Here is a 21,204-nt window from a genome sequence, read left to right on the forward strand (position 1 = left end):
TCTGCCACTGCCATCACAGGGCTGTGGAAACTACTAGGAGGAGGGTAGTAGAGATAGCTGGGGTTTGGGGTTTTTTTTAATATCTTTTAATTTTTTTTACATGACACTGTTTTTTGACCTAGCTCACTAAGTCTCTCCTTAATGAAAAAGCGAGAGGGCCTGAGTTTGGGAAGAAAAGGCTAAAATACTAGTGTCTCCAGGGGATTTTCCTGCACAGGAATACAAGATTACAGCGGGCCTCATGCTCCCTGGGAACAGTTTATTTTCTAATAAGCTATAGATTCACAAAATCAGGCCACATATAAGCATTTTGCCTGTATTTGTCATCACTCCTGGATGTTACAGGTATATTATATTTACATCTAAGGTATTACAACCAAGTAATGAGAGGCTTTCCTTCTTTTTGCTTCTTGTTCTTCCACAGCAGAGCCCCTCCTGCCTGACGTGGAGAAGGATAATGGACATGCTGGTCCTATGTGAAAGGAAACTGTGGTCCAGACTGTAGGTGAGAGATGTTTTAAGTTAGTAAGAGATAATTCTCATTTTAAAAAATTAGAGTCTGCTTGCATTCATTCACTGTAAAGAAGTAACACCGTTAAAAAAACACACACTGAGGGGCACCTGAGTGGCTCAGTGGGTTAAATCCTCTGCCTTCAGCTCAGATCATGATCCCAGGGTCCTGGGATCGAGCACCGCATCGGGCTCTCTGCTCAGCAGGGAGCCTACTTCCCCCCTCTCTCTGCCTGCCTCTCTGCCTACTTGTGATCTCTCTCTGTCAAAAAAAATAATAATAATAAATAAAAAATAAAAAACACACATTGACCTTGGCATATGTTTTTATGTAAACATACCTGAGTCATTTATTTTTAATTCTGAATTTAGTTTTTGTCTAGGATTTTGGGTAGTCAAATCATTCCCATACAAAATAATCTGCAAATTAGATGAAGTTGACTTCATTTTTTTTTTTTTAGGCAAAGAAAACCTTTTTAAAATGAACTTTTTTTTTTTTAAAGATTTTATTTATTTGTCAGAGAGAGAGGAGAGCGAGCGAGCACAGGCAGACAGAATGGCAGGCAGAGGCAGAGGGAGAAGCAGGCTCCCCGCCAAGCAAGGAGCCCGATGTGGGACTCGATCCCAGGACGCTGGGATCATGACCTGAGCCGAAGGCAGCTGCTTAACCAACTGAGCCACCCAGGCGTCCCTAAAATGAACTCTTGTGGGATGCCTGTGTGTTTCAGTCTGTTAAGGGACTGCCTTCAGCTCAGGTCCTGATGCCGGGGTCCTGGGATTGAGCCCCGCATACATCTCCCTGCTTGGCAGGAAGCCTGCTTCTCCCTCTCCTTCTGCTGCTTATGCTCACTTTCTCTCTGTCTCTCAAATAAATCTTGAAAAAGAAAATAAAATGAAATCTTGCTTAAAAGCCTAATATGTGAAATAGGTTTAAAATCAACAGAATGGCTTTGGCAGTAGCAGAGTTTCAAGCCGCTGAGCCTGGCTCTCTCAACTGTCCTGTCCACCTCATAGTGACACCAAGGACACATGGGAGATAGCAGCTGAAATAAACAAATGGGCACATGGGAAGATGTTCACCATCAGTAAAAGCCATTAGGGAAATTCAAATTAAAACCACAATGAGGTATCAGTGCACACCTATCAGAATCACTAAAATAAGAGAAGAGTGACAATACCAAATACTGGCAAGGGTAGAAAGAAACCAGATCACTCCTGCCTTCCTGCTGGGAGTAGAAAATGATACAGCTACTCTGGGAAGTAACTTGGCAGTTTCTTTAAAAAAAAGTAAACATACAACTACTGTACAACCTAACAGCTGCCCTCCTGGGCATTTATCCCAGGGAAATGGCAACTTGTGTTCACCAAAAAGCTTGCTCACAAATGTTCCTATGAGCGCTATTTGGAATAGCCCCCAAATAGAAACAACCCAAGTGTCTTTCTACAGATGAACGGGTAACCAAACTGTGGTACATCCTTACTAGAGAATACTACTCATCAGTCAAAAGGAAGCAATTATTAATTTATGCAACAACCTGGAGCAAGCTCCAGAAAATTATGCTGTGTAGAGAAAGGCAATCCCAAAAGGTTACATACTGTATGACTCCACTTATGTAATAGTCTTAAAATGACAGAATTATAAAAATGGAGAATGGTTAGTAGTTGCCAGAGGTTAAGGATGTAGGAGGAAAGTGGATATAGCTATAGAACATGGGAGCGCCTGGGTGGCTCAGCTGGTTCAGGGTCTAACTCTTTTTTTTTTTTTTTAAAGATTTTATTTATTTATTTGACAGAGAGATCACAAGCAGGCAGAGAGGCAGGCAGAGAGAGAGGAGGAAGCAGGCTCCCCGCCGAGCAGAGAGCCCGATGCGGGGCTCGATCCCAGGACTCCGAGATCATGACCTGAGCCGAAGGCAGCGGCTTAACCCACTGAGCCACCCAGGCGCCCCAGGGTCTAACTCTTGATTTGGACTCAGGTCACAATCTCTGGGTGGTGAGATCGAGCCCCACGTTGGGCTCCGCGCTCAGGGTGGGGTCTGCTAGCAGTTCTCTCTCTCCTTCTCTGCCTCTCCTCCTGCTCTCTTTCTCTCTCTCTAAAATAAATAAATAAATAGAATCTTAAAAAAAAAAAAACAAAAAAGAAGAAGAAGGGCAACATGGAGGAATCTGATGGTGATAAAATGTTCTGTATCTTGTCTGTGTCAGCATCAGTGTCCCAACTGTAATATGGTACTATAGTTTTGCAAGATGTTGCTCTAGAAAAAACTGGGTAAACTGGGTAAAAGAGATATGGAATCTGTCTATTATTTCTTACAACTGCAAGGGAATCTACAGTTTCCTTAGAATTAAAAGTTTAATAGTAATTACTAAAAAGTTTGATCTCTCTAAATATTGTATCGATGATTCTGAGTTACTACATACAACCATGACTTGGATATCCCTGGCCATGGATTTACCCTGTTCAGAACTGATGCAGATGTCACTCTGGAGGGTGTCATGATGCCCTCTTGGGCAAATGCCTTCTGACCACCATGTTGGGAGCCCTCAAATATAGCCATTGAGTTGAACTTTCCTCTTTTCCAGTTGAGTCAAAAGCACTCACTTGAGTAGATATCATGAATCAGCACAGGATTCATTGCTAAAAAGGAACCAGCTATTTTTGAAACCCATATCTTCTCTTAACCGTGTAGATATTCAGATGCAAAGGCAATGAAAGTAAACAAGATAAATAATATCAAGGAGCGATGATTGGTTGGTTGGCTGGTTGCTGGCATGTACCCACCTAACTCCAAAATACATATTATGTACTGTGCAAGGCTGCCTTATGGTCCTCAAATTGGTCCATATCCTAATTGCTGGAACCTATGACGATGTTAACCTTACATGGCAAAGTGACTTTGCAGATACGATTAACATAAGGCTTTTGAGATGAGGAGGAGATGCTGGGTTATCGGGGTTGGTCCAGATATGACTCACAAGAGTCTTTACAGAAGGGAGGAAAGAGGTCAGAGAGAAGGCAAAGTGATGTTGGAAGCAGAGATTGGAATCATGTGGCCCTAACCCAAGGAATGCTAGAAGCTTCAAAATGCTAGAAAAGGCAAGGGGTGGATTCTTTTCTGAAGCTTCCAGAAGGAAGCAGCCTGCAGACACTTTGGTTTTAGCCCTCTAAGACCCACCTTTAGACTTCTGACTTCCAAACTCTAAGAAAAGTATAAATGTGTGTTGTGTTGAGCCACTAAATTTGTGGTGGTTCGTCAAAAACAGCAACAGGAAATTAGTACACATACCATAAAGCTGTTAGAGAGGAGAAAATAGGGGTACCTGCTGGCTCAGTCAGCAGAGCGTGCAATTCTTGATTTCAGGGTTGTGAGTTTGAGCCCCATGTTGGGTAGAGAGATTATTTAAAAATAAGAAACCTTGGGGGCACCTGGGTGGTTCAGTTGGTTAAGCAGCTGCCTTCAGCTCAGGTTGTGGTCTCAGGGTCCTAGGATTGATTCCCGCATTGGTCTCCCTGCTCAGCAGGGAGCCTGCTTCTCTATATCCCTCTGTTGCTCCCCCTCTTTGTGCTCTCACTCTCTCTCTCAAATAAATCAATAAAAATAATAAATCTTTAAAGGAGAGAGAGGAGAAAATAGAAAAATCAAGAGTTTATCATCTTCTCCATTTAATTTTATTGAAATATTAATCTGTAGGCAAGGTTTACTTTATATAAATTACACATAGACTGTATACTTGAAAATTTACAAAACAAAGCATCAGTCAATTCCCACAGCAAGACATTGGATCATCACTAACAATAAACTTTTTTGAACTCTGCTAGTAAACAAGCCCATATTAGGAATTTTCTTAAAAATTGTGTTTAGCATTTCTATCACTTGTCTTAGCCTCAGTAAGAGCTGAGCTCAATAGTCTCCCTGTTTTTGTGTCCATTTTGGAAAACCAGAAGTCATGTAAGTTATAGTAAAGTTATTTAGGACTGTCCATGCATTTCTCTGTTCTTCCCCTGTTTTATATTTTAGAGGCAACTTTATGTTCTTTAGCATCACTCCTTTTACCATTAAATCACCATCATTCATTTATTCATTCATGGGGTAATTACTGACATAATACACACACACACACACACACATACATACATACGCATATATAAGTATACATACATATCATTTATATAGAGAGAGAATTAAATTATTCCTTTTATTTATAGTAGATATGTTAAAACAGTGAAGATTGTAAAAAAAATGACTCTCAGAACACGATCTCGTGTCCTAGAAAGATCCTCTAGAACATTACTTTTTTTTTTTCCTTTAAGATTTTATTTATTTACTTGTCAGAGAGAGAGGGAGTGCAAGCAGGGGAAGCAGGGCAAGCAGCAGGCAGAGGGAGAAGCGGGCTCCTCGCCGAGCAGGGAGCCCAATGTAGGACTCCATTGATCCCAGGACCCTGGGATCACTACCTGAGCCAAAGGCAGACACTTAACCATCTGAGCCTCCCAGGCACCCCTTTTTAGGACATTACCAAATAGTGGTTTGGGAGCATTTAGAAAAGACTGTAATCCAGGAGTCAGCAAAATGTTTTTCTGGTGGCTTCTAGCATGACTGATCTAGATGGAGTAGGCACTCGCCTAACCTAGGAGCTTCCAAAAAGGCTGTTGTCCTAATATACTCCAGACCCCACAGGCTCCAACTGGAATGAGACTCAGTTTCCCATAGAGTACTTAGTAATATGTGAATCCCTTGCTTAGAAAAAAAATGCCCTTGCCAAGTTTATATATGTATGACTTAAAAATTAAAACAGTATACTTGTAAATTTGCCACACTGGTTTATAAACTTCAGCATAGCAAGGATAGCCCTACAGAATCCTTCTAGAGCATCTACTGAAACATTCCCAGGAAATGGGACCCTCTCTCTCTCTCTTCAACCTATCCATTAGACATTTCATTTACATAGAGCTAAGTTCTGCCTCTGTTTAACATCAACTCTTTGTTCATCTGTAAATAACAAATAAGGTTCTCTCTCTTCTAAGACTTAAAGATAGCTATCAGCTCCTCCTGCCTCAATCTTCCTTTTTTCCAAGTTAAATATCCGGGTTTGGGTTTGGGATTTGTTTTGTTTTGTTTTTTCCATTATTCAGTATTCACTGGACAGTTACCAGTCATTAGGGAGATGTAAATCAAAACTACCACGAGATACCACTTCATACCTATTACAAAGGCTAATATTAAAAACAAAACAAACCAATAATCTGTAACAAGCATTGGTGAGAATGTGGAGAGTCCTCATGCATTGCCGGTAGGGATGTAAAATTGCATCCAACTCAGGAGGCAGTTCCTCAAAACGTTAAACATTGTCTTACCATTTTTTTTTTAAGATTTTATGTATTTATTCGACACAGAGAGAGCAAGGGAGGGAACACAAACAGGGGGAGTGGGAGAAGGAGAAGCAGGCTTCCTGCTGAGCAGAGAGCCCGATGTGGGCCTCAAACCCAGTACCACAGGTTATGACCTGAGCCGAAGGCAGATGCTCAATGACTGAGCCACCCAGGTGCCCCATAGACCTACCCTTTAACCTGACATTTCACTACAAGGTATATACCCATGAGAAAGGAAAACATACGTCCACACAAGACCTATGCATAATGTTCATAGCGGCATTCATTGTTCATAGTAGCTAAAAAAAAAAAAAAAAAACCAAAACAAAAACAACACATTCATTTATTGATGAATGAATAAACAAAATATAGTATATCCATCCATACAGTGGAATATCATATCAACAAAGAGAATAAAACAATAAAAAGAATGAAATGCTGATACATCCTACAACATGGATGAACTTTGAAAACAAGGTTCATTAATTCACAGGAAAGAAGCCAATCACAAAAACCCTGTATTGTGTGATTCCGTTAATACAGAATGTCCACAAGAGGCCAACCCAGAGAGACAGAAAGTAGATTCCTGGTTGCCAGGGGCTGGGAGGAGAGGAAAAGGGGAAGCAACCGCAGAAGCACATGGGGATTTTTTTTTGGGTGATGAAAACATTCTAAAGTCAGATGTGATAATGGCTAACAAGTCTGTGAATACACTAGAACCCACTGAATTACATACTTTGAAGGGGGAGTCGTATACATGTGAATGATATCTCAATTAAGCTGAGATAAAACCCACAGATTCTCAACAGCTTTAACAATTTTGCTTTATCGTTTACTAGGTCTCAGGCCTCATTGACGTCAATATAGCTGTGGAATGAACTTTTCAAGACGTCAAATGTAGACTCTCCCATTTAGGGAAATAAAATTTCAACAAAATAATTTTAATAAATTCTGAAATTTGTCATATTAGACGAATTATACCAAACTATTGAAAGCATGAGGTTGAACAATAATAAACTTAAGGCTTAAAAATGTGTGTTATGACTACAAAGCACAGTTGAAACAGTTTTTTGATATATTAAAAATGTGAAAAAGTAAAAGTATATCATCATTGGCGTTTATTTAATTAACCTCAGATGTTATGAAAAGCACTAAAGCAGTTTGTTTGAGTTGGCTGAACATATATTAATTACTTAAAAATAAAACATAGCCTTTAAAATAATATGTTTAGAATGCCTGTCCAGTGATTTAGAATTACCAAATATTATTCTGTTGCTAAATCTTTATTTTTGTTTTACTGAGGTTGGCTAAATTAGTTACCATAAACTCAGACACAGCATATTTCCAGCATACTTCCGATAAAATGTGTCACGAACGTATACTTTTCTACATATGTTTAAAATAGCTCTCTTACATTGTATTTCCCAGGAAAAAGATACACTCACAGAAATTTGCATACGGGAAGTTTATTGTAAAGTGGTCTCAGGAATAATAATTGTGAGGAGTTAAGGAAGCAGGATTGGGAAGGAGAAGTTGAACTATGGGGAAATTGCAAGAAAGTCTTCAGCACATCCCATAGAAGCTCAGGAGCTGGGGTAGACCTTCAGAGCTGTCCCAAATTAAGGTAAGAGGACTGGATTTTTGTACTCCCACATTGACCGGGCACTGACTCTGGGCTGCCTCTGGAGAGTAGGCATAACCTGAGGTAGAACCATTCCTTTCCCCTGAGGGCAATTCCTAGAGAGGGATTAGCTATGAGCCATCAACAGGTAATACTTCTGCAAGCTGGGGAGGTGATTACCAGGCTCCAGAAGGGGGTATCCAAACAAAACACCACAGTTCACCCTTTGCATTGCTTGGATTCACTTGTTTTGTATAAGCCATTGATTCCATCTGAGCACAGTTTCTTCAGGATTCTGGTTGGTTTCTTTGCCTCAGGAAACTTACAAAGGAAAAGTTAGCGGGATGGAGTAGGGTCCTCACCGTGGCAGTTGATCTCAGGGCTGCAACTAATAATCAGTTTCTCCCTTCCCTTTCACCCAGCTTAAACTCTCCTCATCCTTGGCTGGAACTTCTCCTAGCCTCATTGGCTTACCTGCTTCGGTGACCCAGACCCTCATTACTGTGTGATCCAAACTCCTTCTCACTATGCCCTCACCAAGGTCAAGTTGTGCACTTGTCCTTTTACTGTCAGGCAGGCAGGAGAATACTACAAAAGACCCCGGCGATCACCTAGAACTGAACCTATTCTTTCTCGTTGTGGAACGCAGTGTTGCCTCCCACAGAGGTTGTTTGCAAGGCAGTCTGAAGACACAGCTCCCTTCTCCCATCTGGGACACTAAAAAGCTCCAGCCTTTGACCTCTTTCTCTCTGTGTCTCACAGTAAGGTGACTGGTATTTCAATGTGTACTAAACAAACATCTATTTTCCACTCGAACCCTCTGTATCTTTTCAGCGTAGTGTAGACAACCAGAATGCCAGCACTTTATTTTAGAAACGTTGAGAAGTAGAGAATTTGGGGCACCTGGGGAGCTCAGTCGATTAAGCATCCCACTCTTGGCTCGGCTCAGGTCATGATCTCGGGGTCGTGAGATGGAGCCATGCATCAGGCTCCATGCTCAGCTGGGAGTCTGCCTGAGATTCTCTGCCTCCCTCACCCTTCGCCCCTCCCCGCCCCACTCATGCATGCTCTCTGTCTCTGTTTCTGTCTCTCTCTCAAATGAATAAATAAATCTTAGAAAAAGTGGAGAACCTACTCAGGAGGAATGGACTCTCCCTCTTTCCCATGTTAGCTATCTCATTTGAGGATGAATTTGGTCACATTAACTCTTTCTTCCAAAGGAGTAGCCTAATTTTTAATGGGGGGGGGGGGAGATTTCATTGCATGCTAACTATCTACAAGGTTCCTCACAATTAAGATGGATATTTATTTAGGCAAGATGTATCCAAAAAGGAAAGTTATACAAATATCATCTGTGCCCATGCTATACTGGTTTTTAAATATTTTGTCTATCACAACTGCAGTTTGATCATTCAAAGGTAAAATGTAGATACATAAAGTTGATTAATCTTTTTGGCAGCAAAGACAAAGAGTCAGTCTGGAATCTATTTAGAACTTATTTGACAGCAGTGACCTCAAGTTCACCTCTGCTATCAACTTAAATGCTTTGGTACACAAGAGTATTTGACTTTTTTTTTTTTTTTGATAGGCTGTCAGGTTACCCATTTCATGTTAAGCCCACCATTCTGTGTTTAATTTCAAATTATATTTGTCCTGTGTCTATCCCCATACTGATTTTTTGAAAAGCCACTCTTGACTGACTTGTTTCCTCTATACATTTCTCAGGAAAATTTTGCAAATTTGCTGAGAAAGTAGACTACATGGAAATGAACAAATGTATTTTATCAGCTCCTTTAAAATATGTAGACATGCAGTAATACAAAAACATTGCCCCAATTAAGAAAGCAAAAGGAAAAATAAAGTTAAATTGGAACATGTTTTTTTTGAACCAATGTTAAATTTTAATAGTCCAGAGTAGTTCACTTCTATTCACTTGGGTTTAATGGATAAACTTAGAGAGGATGAGAGAAATAGTTTAGAAATAGAAAGAACTAAGAATTTATCAGCAATCTTACTTTATTTAATAAACAGGCTTCCCTCAATCTACATGCTCCACAAGACAAAACAACTCTTTCCCTGCTTTCCATTAGGGTCTGAGAGCCTGGCACATGGCAGAGGCTCGATATATAGATGTTAAACTAATAAATGCATAAAGTTTTTATCACTTGTCAGATGCCCCATGATTGCGGCCAACTCCTCTCCTCCCCCTTTTTTATCTTTTAAAAAAGGCTCTCTCTCTCCTCTGCCTCCCCGTCAGTCCTCTTCTCTGCCTTTGCTCTCACTCATCCCCTCCCCTCCCTCCTTCTCCCTTCAAAGTAGGTCACAGTAAGAAATCTAGGAGACAGTCAGGAGGGAATGTTCAGTAGAGAACAGAAAGTTTACACATGATCACATAGACTCCTCCTCCACTGTTTTTGCTTTTTACCAAATTCAGAGAAGCTGAATTTACATAATTTTTTGAAGATTTTGTTTATTTATTTGACAGATAGAGATCACAAGTAGGCAGAGAAGCAGACAGAGAGAGAGGAGGAAGCAAGCTCCCCGCTAAGCAGAAAGCCCTGGGATCATGACCTGAGCCGAAGGCAGAGGCTTTAACCCACTGAGCCACCCAGGTGCCCCTGAATTTACATAATTTTATTTAGTGTTTAAAAGAGGTGTTCAGACAAGAAATCCACAACTGAAAAACACTCCCATCCAGCCTTTGCCTCATTGTGCCTGATTTCTGAAAGGATCCGATTGCTCCCATCTCCCAGAGACAGTCTTCGTGGGACAGTCTGTGTTAACCTTAATGTAGGACTCTAAGACTACCATCCCATTTCCAAAATCAAAACTGGGAGAATCTTCTCTTTTCTCTAAAGAAATGAGTCTGTATACAAGTTAAGAGCAATCACAGCAACTTTGACTTTGACAGAGTCTCCTGTCCTTTCTCTGGGAAAGATAGGAGAGGCCCCCCCAGCCCAGCAAGGGAATAGAGGTTGCAGGTTTCCCCCACCTAGCGGGCATGGAGGGTGGCAGCAGGAAGGGAGTGGAGTTGCTAGGGCAACCTGAGCATCCCCAAGGAAACCAGTTTCCTCCGTGCGCACAGGGGACATCTGTGAGTCTCAGTGAGTTCCTGACCACTTGGCTCAGGCTGACCTAAGAAAGGCCACTAGGTCTCCTCTATCAGTAGGGCCAGCTAGGTGTGGCCGTGACCTTTAGGAAGAGCAGACATTCAGAAGCTGGTTGCGTGGGCACCCAGTAGTCACAGAAAATTTATCACAGGAAGCCAATTTCACTCTTAAACGTTTCAAAGATGATATTGATGCTTAAATTCAACTGACTGGAAAAACAGACCCATCTGGCAGCAGAGGGGCTGCAGAAGACAAGGAAGACAGGCTAATGTACATAAATCACTCGTTTTGTGAGCTCCCAGGTACTACTCTCCTCCCTACACTTCCTCTCACTTCTTGCTTCCTCCCAGACTCCCAAACCTTCACCCCTATTGCCCCTCTCTCCACCCACCTTGGCTCTGGCTTCCATACCAGGTTTCCAAGTGGCTCCGCTAGAAATTAGTGAAATACCATACACCAGTGATCTAACAAGGCACTCAAATGCTAGCTACGTCCGAAATCCCACTCTCTAAAGAAGAGAAGAGTAAAATCTTAGAAGACTACGATTCCTAAGTTACAAGCCTACTTCCATTTTCCATGTAAGGAAATTTGCCTTATTTCTCAGTTGCCCTGACATAGTTTATGTTATAAATGATTTAGTTTATATAGTCCATATGTTATAAATGATTTAAACACAAAGCTAATTGAACATGTAAAGCACTCATCATATTCTCAGGTTTTTTTCAGAGAATGAAGGAGGCAAAAGAAAAGGTTTTAATATCATACAATGTTACATCTCTTAATTGTATAAATTATTTGTCATTTAGTCAAATACTTATGCTCATTTAGAAATGTTGCTACCAATATTTTAAGATATTACAACATCCAGTAAGAAGTATTCACTACTTTAATTTTAAAGAGTGATAGTAAAACAATGCCATGGCCATATGTGTTATTAAGAAAAGAGCTACTAAACTGGTAATAATGAATGGTTCGTCTTCCAGAGGAAATAATCTTAGCCAGTTTTTCTTATTTGACTTGGAAAGCCAAAGTTAGAAGCTATGTGACAACTGTTGGATCAAAGAACTAACTGAAGCTTAAGGAAATTTTTTTTTTTAAGATCTATTTATTTATTTATTTGAGAGAGAGAGAGAGAGAGAATGGGGGGCGGGGCAGAGGGAGATGCAGGCTCCCTGCTAAGCAGAGAGCCTGACCTGGGGCTCAATCCCAGGACCCTGGGATCATGACCTAAACCGAAGGCAGGTGCTTAACTGACTGAGCCACCCAGGCACCCCTTAAATTTCTTTTTATTATAATTACCAATCTTCACCTTCTCCTGTCTTACGCTGTATACTCAGCTTAATTTAAATTATGAACTTAACACGTGATACTAACTTTGCATAGCATTACGATGACATAACTTTTTTATACGAGAATGAGAACCAAACTGTAATCAATAAGAATGTTAATGCATGTAGAGATTATGGGAGTTTAATGCACCATGATGGGCTGCTTTTGAAATGGGTGTACTTTTCCCTCTTTTGAAAACTGTTGTACTTGATAATGGAGCCTCCTTGTGGGGAATTAAGAGTATTTCAGGCTTCCTAATCACAGCTGAAATGCTGTTTACCATCCCCTCCCCGCTTCACAATGGGAGTGTGTGTCCTTGTGCTGTCAAGAAATTAGATATTTGTGCGATTCCTGGGGGGCTCAGCCGGTTAGACATCTTTCTTCAGCCCAGGTCATGATCCCAGAGTCCTGATATCAAGCCCCCCATGGGGGTCCTTGTTCAGCAGGGAGCCTACTTCTCCCTCTGGCTGCTGTTCCCCCTGCTTGTGCTCTCTCTCTCTCTTTCTCTCTCTGACAAGTAAATATATAAATGCTTTTAAAAATTTAAAAAAAAAAAAAAAAGAAAGAAAGAAACTAGGTACTTGACTTGGACCTCTGACATCCAGAAATGGGCAGAAGCTTAATGACCCCAGGGAGGGGCGAACTCTGCCATCTCTCCTTTAGTTTGTCTCTTGTTCCTGCAGCCACAGGTAAAGCAGGGTTAAAAATGTGTTCAGTGTCACTGATTGTTAGGTTCCTCGAGAGAGAACAAGAAGACGTTGTCTCCTTTAAGCTGGCGCATGTACTGGGCCCTTTGAGAACATATGAGGCAGACTTTTCTCTTGGCCAAATGTCTAGCATCTATCCATGTTATAGTGACTAGTATTTTGTTCCTGCAGACCCCACAAGCGAGGGAGCTGGATGCTTCTGCTGAAATGCCGAATCACAGTGATAGCAAGAGTTAACAAATGTAGACCCGTACTAGTGTGCTCTTCACAATCCGTCACCTCAAGAAGTATGGCGAGTTGAGCTGTAGCTTCTCAAACGATGACTATTGCTTCCTCAAAACCTAAATAGAGCAAATATAATAAATTCTCTGTTTCCAGAAACAGTTGCACTTCAAGAAACTTTTCGGTACACTTTAGAACCATGTTTAAAATGCTGTGTTTCTAAGCAGCATGGATTGAAGGTGTAGAATTATGTAATGATCCGTAGATTATCAGCTGTTTCAACCTCTGGGGGGACGTTGCCAAATGGTCTGGAATGCAGGACAGCTCTTTATGGAACAGTATTCTGTTATGCTTTGCGGGACATCTGACATTCCTAGATAGCACTCACTATGTGCCAGTGACATTGTGACATGAAAAATGCTCCCACAAATTTCCAAAATGCCCCTTAGGGAGGAGTAAGACTCATTGATAAGAACTCTGTCTTTTCAGAATGCTCTTCACTGTCAGATTCATGTTTTGTTTTGTTTATGTTGAAAAGGTCAAGATAATGAGAAGACAAGTCATAGACTGGGGAAAATATTTGCAAAAGATAAAGGACTTAAAAAAAAAAGATAAAGGACCGTTATCCAAAACAGACAAAGGACTTTGAAAACTCAACTGTAATGCAAGGCTTTTCTTAGCTATTTCTTTCCCTGATTCTCTCTGGTTAACCAGCTGGCAAATGTTTTAGCTTATATCTCTCATGAAGCTATTAGTCTCCTCCAAATTTTTTTATCACCCAAACTCCATTGTTTTGAGAATGCCCTTAGACATAAACTTCTCCACTCTCTGTTTCAAATAAAGTTAGTTGTTTTGGGGAGAGCTTCAGCACTCTCTGTTTAAAGTCCTGTCTATACCCCTGGCCAAAATATCTGAGCCAGACCTCTGAAGCTGGGGGCAGGAGAGTGGCCTGCTTCTTTTGGGGTGACGCCATGCTTTACGACCAGGGCACTGCATGTGGGCAGTAGCCTCTGGTCTTCTCAGCTTATGTCTCCCAAGATGGAGTCTCCATCCTACATACCAGCTGGGTTGAGGACAATCACGCCGCCAGTATTCCCAGCATGCCATCCCTGAGGTCAAGCATCTGCCCTATGGATGGGGGCTCAGTGGGCTACACTCACCTGGAATTTAGCCTCTGCCACATGCAGGTGACAAGACGAGACATTCTCATAGCCGGTTCATCCCAGGGAGACACCACGGTCCTCAGCTGGAAAGAGGGAGCTTTGCATTCTTGGCTGTCCTCACCTAAAGTGGAGTTTCTGTCACACTGAGCTGGGGAGGGGTGGTATAATTCAAATGCCACCAACTCTTGCTCTTCTTAATGAATTATAGTAGATTTTCTTGAATAGACCTTTCCTCATTTGCTGTCTGCTTTATGACAATTTCTGGGAATTTCATATGGTGGCTTTTTAAATACTTTTGATCAATTATACTTGGTTCTCTGGGTGGTGGGTCCACAGAGATCTTCGCTGCCATTCCACAAATGGAACTCACCATGTATACTTGATATATCATTTTGATTTATTGACCTAATAATATCATAGTCATCAAATAATGGAAAATTTTTTAAAAATAATTTTTAGGGACACCCGGGTGACTTAGTCAGTTAAGTGGCTGCCTATGGCTCAGTTCATGATCCCAGTGTCCTGGGGTCGAGTCCCACATCAGGCTCCTTGCTTGGCGGGGAGCCTGCTTCTCCCTCTGCCTCTGCCTGTACTCTGCCTGCCTGTGTGCTCTCTCTCTCTCTCTGACAAATAAATAAATGAAATCTTTAAAAAAATAAATAAAAATAAAAATAATTTTTAAAAAGCAGCTAGAGACAGCATTATGGGTGTGGCACAGCCCTCATGATGCTGAGATGGAATAATAATCTTTCACGTTCAAAGAGGAGCTCTAAAGTAGTCTACATTGAGAGCTGGGTCCCCCTGAATAATCATGTGCAGACTTTGGATGCGACTGGAGACTGATCGGTGGATGTCAGTAGGGATAGGTGACCACTGAAGATTGATCTTTACCAAGATTGATCTTTAATGCTTGGTGCTACATTAGCCCCTAGAACCTAGATACTGTCATCTTCATTTTCTGCTCTTTTACAGAAGAGAGAATTGGGAAGAAACTGAATTGCATTAAAACGACAACTTTCTTGCATCATTAAAATTGTAGACTAGGATTTAGATCAGCTGTAAAAGTATAAGCATTTTTTTTTTTTTTACAAGTTTAGCAGGGAGCTGAAGGAGAGAAGAGAGGAGGAGGAATAGAAGAGGCTTTGGAGTTTTTCCTTTTAAGTGAGAGCTTATGTGCTCACGGGAGGGTTTTGGTTCAGGGGGAAAGACTAAGACTACCAAGGAAAGATCATGAGATTCCTAAGGCTGGAGAGGGCACCAGTTTCCTTACAAATGGAAAGACAGAGCTGAGGACTGGTGTAAATCCAGTTCAGTTGGTAGCATTTGATGGCTAAAATATGAAGATCTGTGCATCTGATGGCTTCTGCTTTTCTTGAGGAAGTAGGAGCAAAGGTCATCTTTCAAGAGGGCAGTGTCAGTTACAAGTTCAAGCAGAGAGTCTGAAGGGTCACTAAAGTGAACAGAAAAGAGTGGGATGATGAGCAAAAAGTTTCAGATTGCTGGGGAGGGGAGAGCGGCTGGAGAGGCCAGGGACTCTAGGTGCTGGGGGTACTAACTGATCTGATCTATGACTTTTCTCCAGTCGTCCTCAGCGACTCTGGAGCAGGAATGGAGAAGACAGGTGACTGGGGTCATCTAGGGCTGGGATTATACCAGAAAGTAACTGCTCAGAATATTTCCATATACTTTAAAATCACCTATCTTGTGTCACTGTTCTCTCTCTATAAAAAAAAAAATCCTTTCTTTCACATTTTACAATATTTCCCCATCCCTTTGATAATTGTCTTTATCTTCTCTGGCCCTTTCCCAGGTTTCCCATTTTCTTTTACAAATTAGAGAGGCAGCACGGAGCAGTGGTTAAGACAGGACTTCTAGCACCAATCTGCTAGGTTTGTATAGGTATGTATAGCACCCACTTCCTGTGTAACCTTACGCAAATCACATAGCACCCCTACACCTCAGTTTTATCATCTGTAAAATGAGGGTAGTGATAATATAGTACCTTCCTAGAGAGTTGCTTTGAGGATCAGATAGAGTCATGTATGTACTATGCTGAGTGTGACTTATTGCTATTATTGTCGTTCCAATGAAACGCTCAAACAGGGAGCAGAATGAGACATGAAGGATGACATTCTGTCCTTTATGTATTATGCAATATTTAATTTATCCCAATATTTCATAGCTTCTCTTTCTCCTCTTTAAACAAAATCACTTATATGTACACTCAGTCAGCATGAGGAAAAGTCTGTCTTAAGTTTGAGAGTCATTTGTCCTCCATCTTTTATTCAAGGCATTAATTACTGTCTCAAAATATCTACAACTGGACCAGATCGGTTGCTGGCCTTCACATATCTTTTGCTTCTAAATCCATCTCCTTTGATATGCTACACCTTTTCTTCCCCGCAGGGAGAGTCCTGATTAGGGCCAGTTTTTATAAAGCACAAGATCCTCAGTTAGACTGTGAGCCCTCTTAAAGCAGATGCTGTGATTTCTACCTTTAAGTAGCTGAGCACCCAGGAAGTTGCCCAGTGTAAAGTAGGAAATAAAGACTGTAGATGATGGTGGTGACGGTGATGTTGGTGATGATGGTTATGGTGACAGAGGTGATGACATTGTTGGTGATGAAGAGAATGACAGAACTTGGGGTACTACCCACTGACCTTTGAGGGGGCAACAGAGGGTAAAGAAGAGAATATAAGGCTTCAAAGCCAGATAGACTGTGGTTCAAATCCTGGTTCTATCACTAACTAGTTGTATAGCTTCAACTAAACAAGCAAACAATACCTTAATTTTTTTAGTAACTTATTAGCACTGTTCTCTCTTTACCCTCTCATTTTTGCCAGCCCTGATGCTTATAGCTCCTGGAAGAATGATCTCTTCCCCATGCTAACCCTTTCTTAAAACTTCCTACCACTACATACCAAGAGTTAGGATGGGCTTCCTTTCCTGCCTTGAGGTCCTTCGTGTCACCACCTTGTCACTTCCAATGTCTCCGATTTTCCCTTCACTCACCAGGAAAGTTTATTCCATGCCATAGTAATTTTTAAATACCTTCCTTTGATTTTTCTCTTCAGGCAATACCCATTTTGTACCACATTTGCCCTCTTCCCCTAAGATCCCTCACTCTCCTCCTGCCTTTATTCACAGTTGCTGAATTCCTATTCTCTGATAATTTTGCTAACTGGAAGACTTATCATTTCCTCCTAAATGCCAGACATTACTTCCATTTCCTCAGAATGCCAAAAACCACACAATTGTTTTGCCTTTAACAGACAAATACTGTAGATATTTGTTAAATGTTAGTTTAGCTGCACTAAGTCTCTGTGTGTGTGTGTGTGTGTACACATCCATACATATAATGAGTGCTAAAGAGGAGAGATTATCTCATCAATTTTGTATTACATCGAGTGTAGCAAGATATATATAGATAATTTATAAAACTTATGATCATAATGATGCCATGAGCATGGGAAAAAGTTAAGTATCTTTAGCTCTGACATGAATCATGTATTTCCATCTTTGACAAAATAGTGACATATACCCTCCTATCACACAGAAGTTCAAATACTCATTAACATCTTTAAATACAAGGAAAAAAAGGTGGCTATTTCACATTGAAATCTTTATATGATAGCTGATATCATACCATATCTAGTTTAAAGTACTTATTCAAGTAAGTCTGTAAAATGTTGAAAACAAAAGGGGTAAGGTGGAGAAAAGGAAAGAAAGAGGGAGAAAACATAAAAATATCTTTTAAAATTCTGAGTAAATGATTCTGTGAACAGTGGCATTTAAGGTGAGAAATTTCACATACACAAATCCTAAACTTTGCTTTCGAATTTTAAAAAGCATCTTTCTTTTGCACATTTCTGAAAATATCTCCAGCTTGATGGAAGTTTTTGACTTTATGCCCAAATTATTAACACCCTATTACATCTAGTAATACCACATCTATTCTCCCTGTCTAATAACTACATTTTTTAGACAAATCATGTCTATAAAAGCAAGAATTCATTTCTTTTCGTAAATATACCCGAACTTCCAAATACAGGAGAGTATAATGCCCATGGAAAGCTCTATGTTTATTCCAAGAATACAGCCACTTCTCAAAATGATTTTAGAATTCTTCTTTGTAATCATCTTGGGTTCGTGAGCCACATAGGAAAGCCAATCTTGTTACTTTATAGAGCTCTTATTTTTGTATACCTAAAAAAAAAAAAAAAGTGGCTTTACTCACCTGACTCAATCAACTTGACTTCAAATTACATTTTTGGCTGCATTTAAAAATCAAATTTACCTCAAAAGGCAAGATGTTCTACTATGAAAGTTATTTTTTTTAATATGAAAGTACTCTGAGAACAGCATCCCCAAAATGAATAGAAACAAAAGTAGCAGGTGAGGGTAAAGGTAAAGCTTTAAAGCTTCCCAAGGCAGATAATTTGGTGGGTAGATTGAGGGACATTAATTTTTAAAGTATAATCTTGGAATATGTTTTTAAACAGCCACATTTCTTTATGTTTATACTTCTCTTGGCCCTTCAGATGGTTGATTTTCTGGTAATAAGACACAATTTCAAAATCCTTGAATGGTTTAAAATGGGATATGAATATAGTTTCCCACAAAGATTACAGGGACATGGGGTGAGAGAAAGTGCACCAAAGTGTGTAAAGGATTTTTCGTTTCTAACGGGAGCACCCAAACCGTGCATCAAAGGTGAGAGTTCTAACAATTTCCACTTTTGTTGGATGCTGGTGATTTGGAGGGCTTTCAAGTAATTTTGAAGGTCTCCTATTCTTTCCTTAAACTCTATGTATTTGAACAAATCCTGGTTCCATTCAATGATTTTTGTTTGTTCGTTTCACAGTGTGATTCCTGTAACATGAGCCTATCAGTAATTGTGAATTCTATTTTTGTCATTTTTGGCACTTAACAGTTCACCATGCTTGGTTGTGTGGTTTGATATTGTTTTAATTTTTGCATTTTACATTTGGCACTTTTGAAGAAGGGCACATTGTCTTGTACGTCGTTTGGGGAAAGTGGTAAGCCTCCCCCTCTGTCTCTTTTTTAAATGTTTGGGTTTGTGAAATAACACGATTCTCCCCGGAATCCTGTATCATTAAACGGAGCAGGTGAAATTTCGCCTTCACAAGGCGAAATTTGTGCATCCTAACCCTTCTTAGAGGCTGGTGTCCCCGGCTACGGATTTAGGTTGTTTGACCCCTGCTGTCACAGGCCCTGGGGGCCCCTCCCTGCAGAAAAGCACAACTGGATTTTTTCGAGCCCACATGGCCACATCCCCTCCCATCCTGCTGGCCTGGTTGGAAGAGGACATCCGGCCGCAGGCTCCCAGCCGGTGGGCGTAGCGGTTTCGAAGGCGATTGCGGCTTCTGGCCTGCAGACCCGGGCCCTGGCTGGGCAGGAAAGCGTCCACATTCCTAGTCCGGTAGCCCTCTTCCCGGCTGCGTCCCAGGAGCATCGAAATGTTGGGGTTGCGAATGGCATAGATGACGGGGTTGATGGCCCCGTTGGCCCAGGTCAGCCAGACCGCCACCACGTTGAGGAGCGAGGGGGCCTGCGCGGCCTGGGCGTGCCGGGCCGCGGCCAGCAGCACCAGGAAGCAGTAGGGGCCCCAGCAGCAGATGACGAAGACGATCATGATCAGCACGGTGGTGGCCGTGCGCACCTCGCTGAAGAAGCGCAGCACGCGCGCGTACGTGGTCAGGGGCCGCACGCGCACGTCCGACAGGCGCACGGTCTTGCAGATGTGGTAGTGGCAGAAGCACATGAGCACGAAGGGCAGCAGGTAGCAGGCCACCACCAGCCCCACGCTGTAGGCCGCGCCCAGCTGCGCGGGGTCCGGGGACGTCCGGTACAGGCAGCCGTGGAAGCTCTGCGCCGCGGGGGGCTCCCGGGGCACGCGGAGCAGCTCCCAGGGCAGGGAGAAGCCCAGCGCCGCCAGCCAGGCGCCCGCCAGCAGCTGCAGCGCGCGGCGGCGGCCGATCTTCTCCCGCGGCGGCCGCACGATGGCGCAGTAGCGGTCCAGCGAGATGAGGGCCACGCTGAGCGTGGACACGATGCCGAAGCACGAGCTGAAGAAGCGGCTGGCGGCGCAGAAGCCGCGCCAGGGCCCCGCGGCGGCGGCGGGGGCGGCGGGGGCCGAGCCCCCCGGCGGCGTGAAGAGGTCCAGGAAGGCAGCGGGCAGGCAGAGCAGCGCCGTGAGCAGATCCGACAGGGACAGGGACAGGATGAAGGCGTTGGTGACGGTGCGGAGCTGCCGGTGCTTCACGATCACCCCCATCACCGCGCAGTTGCCCAAGCTAGACAGCAGGAAGATGAGCAGCAGCACGAGCGCCTGGGCCGCCACCGCCGCCCCGTGCGACAGCAGCGGCCTCCCCGCCGCCCCCGCCGCCCGGGGCCCGCCCAGGCCGCCGCCAGCCGAGGCGCCAGTGCCGTCGCCCCCGCTCCCGTCGCTCTGGTTCCCCAGCGCCGCGGCAGCCGCGCTCGCCAAGGTGCCGAAGGAGAGCACGGCCGCCGCCGTCCCGGCGGAGGAAGTCCCGCCAGGAGCGGCGGCCGCGGAGGGGGCTCCGGGGTGCGGGCTGCCCCACAAGGCCATTCTCGCTGGCGGGCGGACCGGCGGCGGCGGCTGCTCCTCCATGGGGCCCCGCGGCGGCCGCGGTTGTGTTCATCCCGCACCGAGGGAGGCGGCCGCAAGCCCGAGGCGGGGTGGCTCGGGCGCGGGACAGAGGCCTGTGCGGGCAGTCGGGCTCGGAGGGAGGAGTGGCGGTCGCCCCGGACCCGGCGGAGCCTTTGACGTGGGTTCGACGCGTTGCTGAGGGAACCGTGTTTACGCAGGAGCGCGGGGCTGGACGCCGCCCACCCGGCCCCCTCGGAAAAGCCCGCCCGCACCACCTCTCCCCGAGGTTATCCCGCCTGGGGGGTCTGGGTTTTCGAGGGGGTCGGCCCCCTCGGGGACCTCCAGGAAAAGCGGGACCGGCCGTCGGAGAAACGGCCAAAACCAACAAGGGTTCACTCTCAAGCGGTCTTGTTGGATACAAATGTCCTACGGGGAGGCCTTTGTTGTGCTTCCTGTTGACGTGTCTGGCACTTGCAGGTAGGAAAGGGATCCTGCCGCTGAAGTGAAAAGCAGTCCAAATCCGGAGAGTTAAACTTT

The 21,204-nt window shown here is 43.3% G+C and overlaps 1 protein-coding gene and 1 long non-coding RNA gene across 2 annotated transcripts; one reads left to right on the forward strand and one right to left on the reverse strand.

The window, feature by feature from the left end:
- Nucleotides 1-406: 406 nt before the first annotated feature.
- On the forward strand, nucleotides 407-12,902 carry LOC125103982 (uncharacterized). The gene is made up of 3 exons (XR_007128550.1): nucleotides 407-505; nucleotides 7,310-7,505; nucleotides 12,820-12,902. It is a non-coding gene; the product is annotated as an uncharacterized LOC125103982 (long non-coding RNA).
- Nucleotides 12,903-18,983: 6,081 nt separating this feature from the next.
- Nucleotides 18,984-21,009, reverse strand: GPR135 (G protein-coupled receptor 135). Its single transcript, XM_047736099.1, has one exon. It carries the CDS (start codon nucleotides 20,686-20,688, stop codon nucleotides 19,210-19,212), a length of 1,479 nt encoding a protein of 492 aa, XP_047592055.1. The 5' UTR covers nucleotides 20,689-21,009; the 3' UTR covers nucleotides 18,984-19,209.
- Between the last annotated feature and the right edge of the window lie 195 nt (nucleotides 21,010-21,204).

The sequence above is a fragment of the Lutra lutra genome, chromosome 7, assembly GCF_902655055.1.
Source record: "Lutra lutra chromosome 7, mLutLut1.2, whole genome shotgun sequence".
Classification (NCBI taxonomy): Eukaryota; Metazoa; Chordata; class Mammalia; order Carnivora; family Mustelidae; genus Lutra; species Lutra lutra.

Coding starts and splice junctions, on each gene's coding strand:
- GPR135 (XM_047736099.1), bottom strand. CDS start 20,688: ATGGAGGAGCAGCCGCCGCCGCCGGTCCGCCCGCCAGCGAGAATGGCC.